The sequence below is a fragment of the Somniosus microcephalus genome, chromosome 5 (genome assembly GCF_052327205.1).
Source record: "Somniosus microcephalus isolate GS21.2 chromosome 5, FLI_Smic_1.0, whole genome shotgun sequence".
Taxonomy (NCBI): Eukaryota; Metazoa; Chordata; class Chondrichthyes; order Squaliformes; family Somniosidae; genus Somniosus; species Somniosus microcephalus.
In genome coordinates this window covers 144,809,848-144,818,844 of record NC_140991.1, presented here as the reverse complement: position 1 = coordinate 144,818,844, position 8,997 = coordinate 144,809,848, and the positions used below count along the sequence as shown (strand labels likewise).

Here is an 8,997-nt window from a genome sequence, read left to right as displayed (position 1 = left end):
AATCGTGCTTGACTAATCTACTGGAATTTTTTGAGGATGTAACTGGTAAAATAGATAAGGGAGAACCAGTGGATGTGGTGTATTTGGACTTTCAGAAGGCTTTCGATAAGGTCCCGCATAAGAGATTAGCGTGCAAAATTAAGGCACATGGGATTGGGGGCAAGGTATTGACTTGGATAGAGAACTGGTTGGCAGACAGGAAGCAAAGAGTTGGAATAAATGGGTCGTTTTCCGAGTGGCAGGCAGTGACTAGTGGGGTACCGCAAGGATCGGTCCTAGGACCCCAGCTGTTCACAATATATATTAATGATCTGGACGATGGAATTGGATGTAATATCTCCAAATTTGCAGATGACACAAAGCTGGGTGGGAGGGTATGCTGTGAGGAGGATGTCGTGAAACTCCAGTACGATTTGGACAGGTTGGGTGATTGGGCAGAAACATGGCAAATGCACTATAATGTGGATAAATGTGAGGTTATCCACTTTGGTGGCAAAAAACAGGAAGGCAGATTATTATTTGAATGGCAATAGATTGGGAGAAGGGGAAGTGCAAAGAGACCTGGGTGTTCTTGTGCACCAGTCACTGAAGGTTAGCATGCAGGTGCAGCAGGCGGTTAAGAAGGCAAATGGTATGTTGGCCTTTGTACCAAGAGGGTTCGAGTACAGGAACTAGGATGTCTTGCTGCAGTTGTACAGGGCCTTGGTGAGACCGCACCTTGAGTATTGTGTGCAGTTTTGGTCGCCTTATCTGAGGAAGGACGTTCTTGCCATGGAAGGAGTGCAGCGAAGATTCACCAGGCTGATACCTGGGATGGCAGGAATGACGTATGAGGAGAGAATGTGTCGACTGGGCTTATACTCACTGGAGTTTAGAAGATTGAGAGGGGATCGAAACCTATAAAATTCTGTCAGGCCTGGACAGACTAGATGCAGGAAGGATGTTTCCGATGGCAGGGGAGTCAAGAACCAGGGGTCATAGTCTAAGGATAAGGGGTAAGCCATTTAGGACTGAGATGAGGAGGAATTTCTTCACCCAGAGAATGGTGAACCTGTGGAATTCTCTGCCACAGAGGGCGGTGGAGGCCAGTTCATTAAATATATTCAAGAAGGAGTTGGATATATTTCTTAAGGCTAAAGGGATCAAGGGATATGGGGAGAAGGCAGGGACAGGGTACTGAATTTGGATGATCAGCCATGATCTCATTGAATGGCGGAGCAGGCTCGAGGGGCCGAATGGTCTACTCCTGCTCCTACCTTCTATGTTTCTATGTTGCGAGACAATAACGAGAGATCACAAATTTAAGATAATTACAAAAAATTAAAGGGAGCTTCTGAAAAAAAAATTGAAGGGAGCTTCTGAAAAAAAATCCTTTCTCTAGTTTCTAAAAGAGACCTAGTGATATTATACAAAAGCAAAATACTGCGGATGCTGGAAATCTGAAATAAAAACAGAAATGCTGGAAATACTCAGCAGGTCAGGCAGCATCTGTGGAGAGAGAGAAACAGTTAAAGTTTCAGGTCGATGACCTTTCGTCAGAACTGGCAAAAGTAAAAGATGTAACAGATTTTAAGCACGTGCAGGGAAAGGGGGAGGGGAGAAAAGAACAAAAGGGAAGGTTTGTGATAGGGTGGAAGGCAAGAGAGATTAAATGACAAAAAGTATGATTGTACAAAGCAAAAGGAGATGGTAATGGGACAAGTAAAGAAACAAAAGATGGGTCTAGAAGAAGTGTAAATGGGTACAGCAGAATCAACAGCTGCCATCTGAAAAAATAGGGGTAGAGGTTAGGAAAGAGATGTGGCTGTGAAAGTGAGTTTTGGTAGATACCTGATCAAATACAAGAAGGGAAACAGAAAGCAATGAAGATGAACAAGGTAAAAGAGATAAACGGAAATCCCGTTGGAGAGAAGAGCAGAACTTCTTTAATCTACATTAGAAACATAGGAGCAGGAGTAGGCCATTCGATCCTGCTCTGCCATTCCATATGATAATGGCTGCTCCTCTGTCTCAATACCATATTCCTGCTCACTCCCCATACCCCTTGATGCTTTTTGTGTCTAGAAATCTATCTGTCTCCTTCTTAAATATAATCAGTGACTTGGCCTCCACAGCCTTCTGTGGTAGAGAATTCCACAGGTTCACCACCCTCTGAGTGAAGAAATTTCTCCTCATCTCAGTCCTAAATGTCCTACCCCGTATCCTGAGACTGTGACCCCTCGTTCTAGACACCCCAGCCAGGGGAAACATCCTCCCTGCATCCAACCTGTCTAGCTCTGTCGGCAGTCCGCTGTGCCATCTGCATTTGAGCCACAGTGCCATACCAAAGGCTGGTTGCTGGGCGACAAGGGCTATCCGTTGACGATATTGCTCATGACTCTGGTGCACAACCCACGCATCTGTGGGCAGCATCCATACAATGAAAGCCATGTTGCCACATGAAACGTGATGGAGCAGACCATTGGCGTGCTGAAACAATGCTTCCACTGTCTGGACAGCTCTGGAGGAGTCCTGCAGTACTCGGCAGAGCGGGTGTCAAAATTTGTGGTGGTATGCTGCATGCTGCACAACCTCGGTATCATGAGGGCACAGCCCTTGCCAGCAGCCATACGGCGACCAGCTCAGGAGCATGAGGAGGTAGAGGAAAAAGGGAGGAGGCAACCTAGACAGCCCTTTTCTGGCCGGGTTGTACGTGAAGAACTCAACTGAGTGCAATGCCAGTAAAGGCAACCCCAATTCCCCATTCATCAACAGTCCCACACCTTACCTTCCCTCTGTCACTGACGATCACAGCGTCCGCTTGGTCACAATGCAAAAATAAGGTTGTCTCTATTTGTAACACCAAATTTCTGATTGGTCCCCTTGGAGGACAAGACCAGATTTCTGATTGGTCCAGTTTGTCTGGAATGTGTAATTTGATCCTGCCTGCTGGAGTAATCAAGAGCTTTCCAAACTGTAATTTGATCCATTCATTGTGACAGCCAGGCACCAGAGCTCACAGTGCTAACACTACTGCTTTCAGAGAACAGGCAGGGCTCACTCTCCCAGGTTAGGAGCACTCACAGTCTCACAGTGCTCACACTGCCGAGTTCAGATAGGAAGGGGTGAGGCCATGGAGGGATTTTATCATGAGGATGAGAATGTTAAAATCAAGGTGTTGGTGGACTCTGTTCCCCCTAATTTCTTTTTGGGTGGTCCCTTTAACAGGCTGCGCGGCCCATTCAGAATTTCATGCATGCGCAAAATCTCCCATTCAAGCGGTCTGCGTGGGACCTCCAGACAGCTGCGTGGACCGGCAGCTCAGCGGGAAGGTTGTTGGTCGATCATGAGCCAATGTAGGTCAACGAGCACGGCGGTGATGGGTGAATGGGCCTTGCTGGGTATTAGGATACGTGCAGCAGAGTTTTGCAGAGTGCAGCAGAGATTGTGGGTGGAAGATGGGAGGCTGGCCAGGAAGATATTGGAATAGTCGAGTCCGGCAAATGACACAAGTGTAATGTTATGCATGTTATAGGACCAACACAGAATACGATCTCATTTAAAAAAAAATTGATTTATTTATTGCCCATTCCTAGTTGCCCTTGAGAGGGTAGTAGTGAGCTGCCTTCTTGAACTGCTGCGGTTTGGGTTGGGGTGGGGGTGCGGGGGAGAGAGGGAGAACGTGGTGCAGGTGTAAAGGGGGTAGGGTGGAAGAACATGATCCAGGCCTAACAGAGGGCGGGAGAACGTGAACTATCTTCCCATCTGGATTCACGTTCTTGTCCCCCTCCCCACTGTTTTCACCGTGCTCTCCCCCCCGACATGTTTCTGAACTTCTCTCCCCGAGTTACTGAACTTCTCGTCGATCCCGTCTTCCCCCCCCACCCCCGCCCCCCCGTCTCCCCCCCCACCCCCGCCCCCCCGTCGATCCGCTCTCACCCCCCCCGCCCCCCCCCGTCGATCCCGTCTCCTCCCCCCCCCCCCCCCCGTCGACCCCTCTCACCCCCTTGGATTCCCTCCCCCACTCTCCTCCCTCCTTGGATCCCCTCTCCTCTCCTTCCTCTTAGATCCCCTCTTCTCCCCCCCCCCGCATCCCCCCCCGATCCCCCTCGCCTCCACCCCTCCGCTGCCTCCCCCCTCTTCCCCCTCCCTGCTCCTCCCCTCCTCCTCCTCCCCTCCTCCTCCTCCCCTGCCCCCTCCCCCTCTCCTCTCCTCCCCCCTCTTCCTCCTCTCCCCCCTCCTCTCCCCCCCTCCTCCCCCCTCTTCTCCCCCTCTTCTCCTCCCTCTCCTCCCCCCTCTCCTCCCTCTCCTCTCCTTCCCTCTTCGATCCCCTCTTCTCCTCCCCCCGATCCCCCTCGCCTCCCCCCGATCCCCCTCGCCTCCACCCCTCCGATGCCTCCCCCCGAACCCTCCCCCTCCCCCTCCCCTTCTTCCCCCTCTTCCCCCTTCCTCCTCCCCTCCTCCTCCTTCCTCCTCCTCCCCCTCTCCTCGCCCCTCCTCCTCCCCCTCCCTCTCCCCTCCCCACTCCTCCTCCTCCCCTCCCCACTCCTCCTCCTCCCCTCCCACTCCTCCTCCTCCTCCCCTCCCCACTCCTCCTCCTCCTCCCCTCCCCACTCCTCCTCCTCCTCCCCTCCCCACTCCTCCTCCTCCTCCCCTCCCCACTCCTCTCCTCCTCCCCTCCCCACTCCTCCTCCTCCTCCCCTCCCCACTCCTCCTCCTCCCCCACTCTCCTCCCCCACTCTCCTCATCCCTCTGCTCCCCCTTCTCCTCCTCCCCTCTCCACCCCTTCCTCCTCCTCTGATCCACTTTCTCCCCCCCTCGATCACCCTCCCTCCCACCCTCCTACCCACCCTCCCTTCCACCCTTCGGCCCCCCCCGCTCCCCCCTCGATCCCCCCCGCCCGCTCCCCCCCTCGCTCCCCCGCCCGCTCCCCCCCTCGATCCCCCCCGCCCGCTCCCCCCCTCGATCCCCCCCGCCCGCTCCCCCCCGCCCGCTCCCCCCCTCGATCCCCCCCGCCCGCTTCCCCCCCGCCCGCTCCCCCCCTCGCTCCCCCCCGCCGCTCCCCCCCTCGATCCCCCCGCCCGCTCCCCCCCGCCCGCTCCCCCCCGCTCGATCCCCCCCGCCCGCTCCCCCCCCGCTCGATCCCCCCCGCCCGCTCCCCCCCTCGATCCCCCCCGCCCGCTCCCCCCCTCGATCCCCCCCTCGATCCCCCCTCGATCCCCCCTCGATCCCCCCCTCGATCCCCCCCTCGATCCCCCCCGCCCGCTCCCCCCCGCTCGATCCCCCCCGCCCGCTCCCCCCCGCTCGATCCCCCCCGCCCGCTCCCCCCCTCGATCCCCCCCGCCCGCTCCCCCCCTCGATCCCCCCCGCCCGCTCCCCCCCCTCGATCCCCCCGCCCGCTCCCCCCCTCGATCCCCCCCTCGATCCCCCCCGCCCGCTCCCCCCCTCGATCCCCCCGCCCGCTCCCCCCTCGATCCACCGCGCCCGCTCCCCCCCGCCCGCTCCCCCCCGCCCGCTCCCCCCCGCCCGCTCCCCCCCGCCCGATCCCCCCCGCCCGCTCCCCCCCTCGATCCCCCCCTCGATCCCCCCCGCTCCCCCGCTCCCCCCCTCGATCCCCCCCCCCCCTCGATCCCCCCCCCGCTCCCCCGCTCCCCCCCTCGATCCCCCCCCGCTCCCCCCCTCGATCCCCCCCCCGCTCCCCCCCTCGATCCCCCCCCCGCTCCCCCCCCTGCTCCCCCCCTCGATCCCCCCCCCCGCTCCCCCCCTCGATCCCCCCCCCCGCTCCCCCCCTCGATCCCCCCTCGCTCCCCCCCGCTCCCCCCCTCGATCCCCCCCTCGATCCCCCTCGCTCCCCCCCGCTCCCCCCCGCTCCCCCCCTCGATCCCCCCCCCGCTCCCCCCCTCGATCCCCCCCCCCGCTCCCCCCCCGCTCCCCCCCCGCTCCCCCCCCCGATCCCCCCCCCGATCCCCCCTCGCTCCCCCCCCGATCCCCCCCTCGCTCCCCCCCCGATCCCCCCTCGCTCCCCCCCCGATCCCCCCCTCGCTCCCCCCCCCGATCCCCCCTCGCTCCCCCCCCGATCCCCCCTCGCTCCCCCCCCCGATCCCCCCTCGCTCCCCCCCCCGATCCCCCCTCGCTCCCCCCCCCGATCCCCCCCTCGCTCCCCCCCCGATCCCCCCCTCGCTCCCCCCCCCGATCCCCCCTCGCTCCCCCCCCCGATCCCCCCCCTCGCTCCCCCCCCGATCCCCCCCTCGCTCCCCCCCCCGATCCCCCCCTCGCTCCCCCCCCGATCCCCCCCTCGCTCCCCCCCCCGATCCCCCCTCGCTCCCCCCCCCGATCCCCCCCTCGCTCCCCCCCCCGATCCCCCCCTCGCTCCCCCCCCCGCTCCCCCCCTCGCTCCCCCCCCCGCTCCCCCCTCGCTCCCCCCCCGCTCCCCCCCTCGCTCCCCCCCCCGCTCCCCCCCTCGCTCCCCCCCCCCGCTCCCCCCCTCGCTCCCCCCCTCGCTCCCCCCCTCGCTCCCCACCTCGCTCCCCCCCTCGCTCCCACCCCTCGCTCCCCCCCTCGATCCCCCCCTCGCCCCCCCCCCGCCCCCCCCCCCGCCCCCCCCCCGATCCCCCCCCCGCTCCCCCCCTCGATCCCCCCCCTCGATCCCCCCCTCGATCCCCCCTCGATCCCCCCCCTCGATCCCCCCCTCGATCCCCCCCCCGCTCCCCCCCTCGATCCCCCCCTCGATCCCCCCCCTCGATCCCCCCCTCGATCCCCCCCCCGCTCCCCCCCTCGATCCCCCCCCCCCGCTCCCCCCTCGCTCCTCCCCCCCTCGATCCCCCCCCCCCGCATCCCCCCCTCGATCCCCCCCCCCCGCATCCCCCCCTCGATCCCCCCCCCCCGCATCCCCCCCTCGATCCCCCCCCCCCGCATCCCCCCTCGATCGCCCCCCCCGCATCCCCCCTCGATCGCCCCCCCCGCATCCCCCCCTCGATCGCCCCCCCGCATCCCCCCTCGATCGCCCCCCCGCATCCCCCCCTCGATCGCCCCCCCGCATCCCCCCTCGATCGCCCCCCCCGCATCCCCCCCTCGATCGCCCCCCCCGCATCCCCCCCTCGATCGCCCCCCCCGCATCCCCCCCTCGATCGCCCCCCCCGCATCCCCCCCTCGATCGCCCCCCCCGCATCCCCCCTCGATCGCCCCCCCGCATCCCCCCTCGATCGCCCCCCCGCATCCCCCCCTCGATCGCCCCCCCCGCATCCCCCCCTCGATCGCCCCCCCGCATCCCCCCCCTCGATCGCCCCCCCCGCATCCCCCCCCTCGATCGCCCCCCCCGCATCCCCCCCTCGATCGCCCCCCCGCATCCCCCCCCTCGATCGCCCCCCCGCATCCCCCCCTCGATCGCCCCCCCCGCATCCCCCCCCTCGATCGCCCCCCCCGCATCCCCCCCCTCGATCGCCCCCCCGCATCCCCCCCCTCGATCGCCCCCCTCGATCGCCCCCCTCGATCGCCCCCCTCGATCGCCCCCCCCGCATCCCCCCCCCCGCATCCCCCCCCCCGCATCCCCCCCCTCGATCGCCCCCCCCGCATCCCCCCCCGCTCCCCCCCCGCTCCCCCCCCCCCGCATCCCCCCCCCCGCATCCCCCCCCGCTCCCCCCCCCCCGCATCCCCCCCCCGCTCCCCCCCCCCGCATCCCCCCCCGCTCCCCCCCCCCGCATCCCCCCCCGCTCCCCCCCCCCGCATCCCCCCCCCGCTCCCCCCCCCCGCATCCACCCCCCCCGCTCCCCCCCTCGATCCCCCCCCGCTCCCCCCCCGATCCCCCCCCCCCTCCCCCCCCCGCTCCCCCCTCGATCCCCCCCCGCTCCCCCTCGATCCCCCCCCCCGCTCCCCCTCGATCCCCCCCCCGCCCCCCCCCTCGATCCCCCCCTCGCCCCCCCCCCTCGATCCCCCCTCGCCCCCCCCCTCGCCCCCCCCCGCTCCCCCCCCGATCCCCCCCCCGCTCCCCCCCTCGATCCCCCCCCTCGATCCCCCCCCTCGATCCCCCCCCTCGATCCCCCCCCTCGATCCCCCCTCGATCCCCCCCCCGCTCCCCCCCTCGATCCCCCCCCTCGATCCCCCCCTCGATCCCCCCCCCGCTCCCCCCCTCGCTCCTCCCCTCGCTCCTCCCCCCTCGATCCCCCCCCCCCGCATCCCCCCCTCGATCCCCCCCCCCCGCATCCCCCCCTCGATCCCCCCCCCCCGCATCCCCCCCTCGATCCCCCCCCCCCGCATCCCCCCTCGATCCCCCCCCCGCATCCCCCCCTCGATCGCCCCCCCCGCATCCCCCCTCGATCGCCCCCCCCGCATCCCCCCCTCGATTCGCCCCCCCGCATCCCCCCCTCGATCTCGCCCCCCCGCATCCCCCCCTCGATCGCCCCCCCTCGATCGCCCCCCCCGCATCCCCCCCCTCGATCGCCCCCCCCGCATCCCCCCCCTCGATCGCCCCCCCCGCATCCCCCCCTCGATCGCCCCCCCGCATCCCCCCCTCGATCGCCCCCCCGCATCCCCCCTCGATCGCCCCCCCCGCATCCCCCCCCTCGATCGCCCCCCCCGCATCCCCCCCTCGATCGCCCCCCCCGCATCCCCCCCCTCGATCGCCCCCCCCGCATCCCCCCCCTCGATCGCCCCCCCCCGCATCCCCCCCTCGATCGCCCCCCCCGCATCCCCCCCCTCGATCGCCCCCCCGCATCCCCCCCCTCGATCGCCCCCCCCCATCCCCCCCTCGATCGCCCCCCCCGCATCCCCCCCTCGATCGCCCCCCCCGCATCCCCCCTCGATCGCCCCCCCGCATCCCCCCCCTCGATCGCCCCCCCGCATCCCCCCCTCGATCGCCCCCCTCCCCCTCGATCGCCCCCCCCGCATCCCCCCCTCGATCGCCCCCCCCCGCATCCCCCCCTCGATCGCCCCCCCCGCATCCCCCCCCTCGATCCGCCCCCCCCGCATCCCCCCCCTCGATCGCCCCCCCCGCATCCCACCCCCTCGATCGCCCCCCCCGCA

At 66.2% G+C, this 8,997-nt stretch overlaps 1 protein-coding gene across 1 annotated transcript in view; it reads left to right on the top strand.

The window, feature by feature from the left end:
• The first annotated feature begins 2,580 nt into the window (after nucleotides 1-2,580).
• The window catches only part of LOC147117375 (pyruvate dehydrogenase (acetyl-transferring) kinase isozyme 2, mitochondrial-like), a 114,067-nt gene continuing 107,650 nt past the window's right edge, over nucleotides 2,581-8,997 (top strand). The window contains exon 1 of the mRNA XM_085989360.1: nucleotides 2,581-2,637. Within this exon, the coding sequence (XP_085845486.1) occupies nucleotides 2,581-2,637 (57 nt within the window). The remainder of the gene's footprint in view (nucleotides 2,638-8,997) is intronic.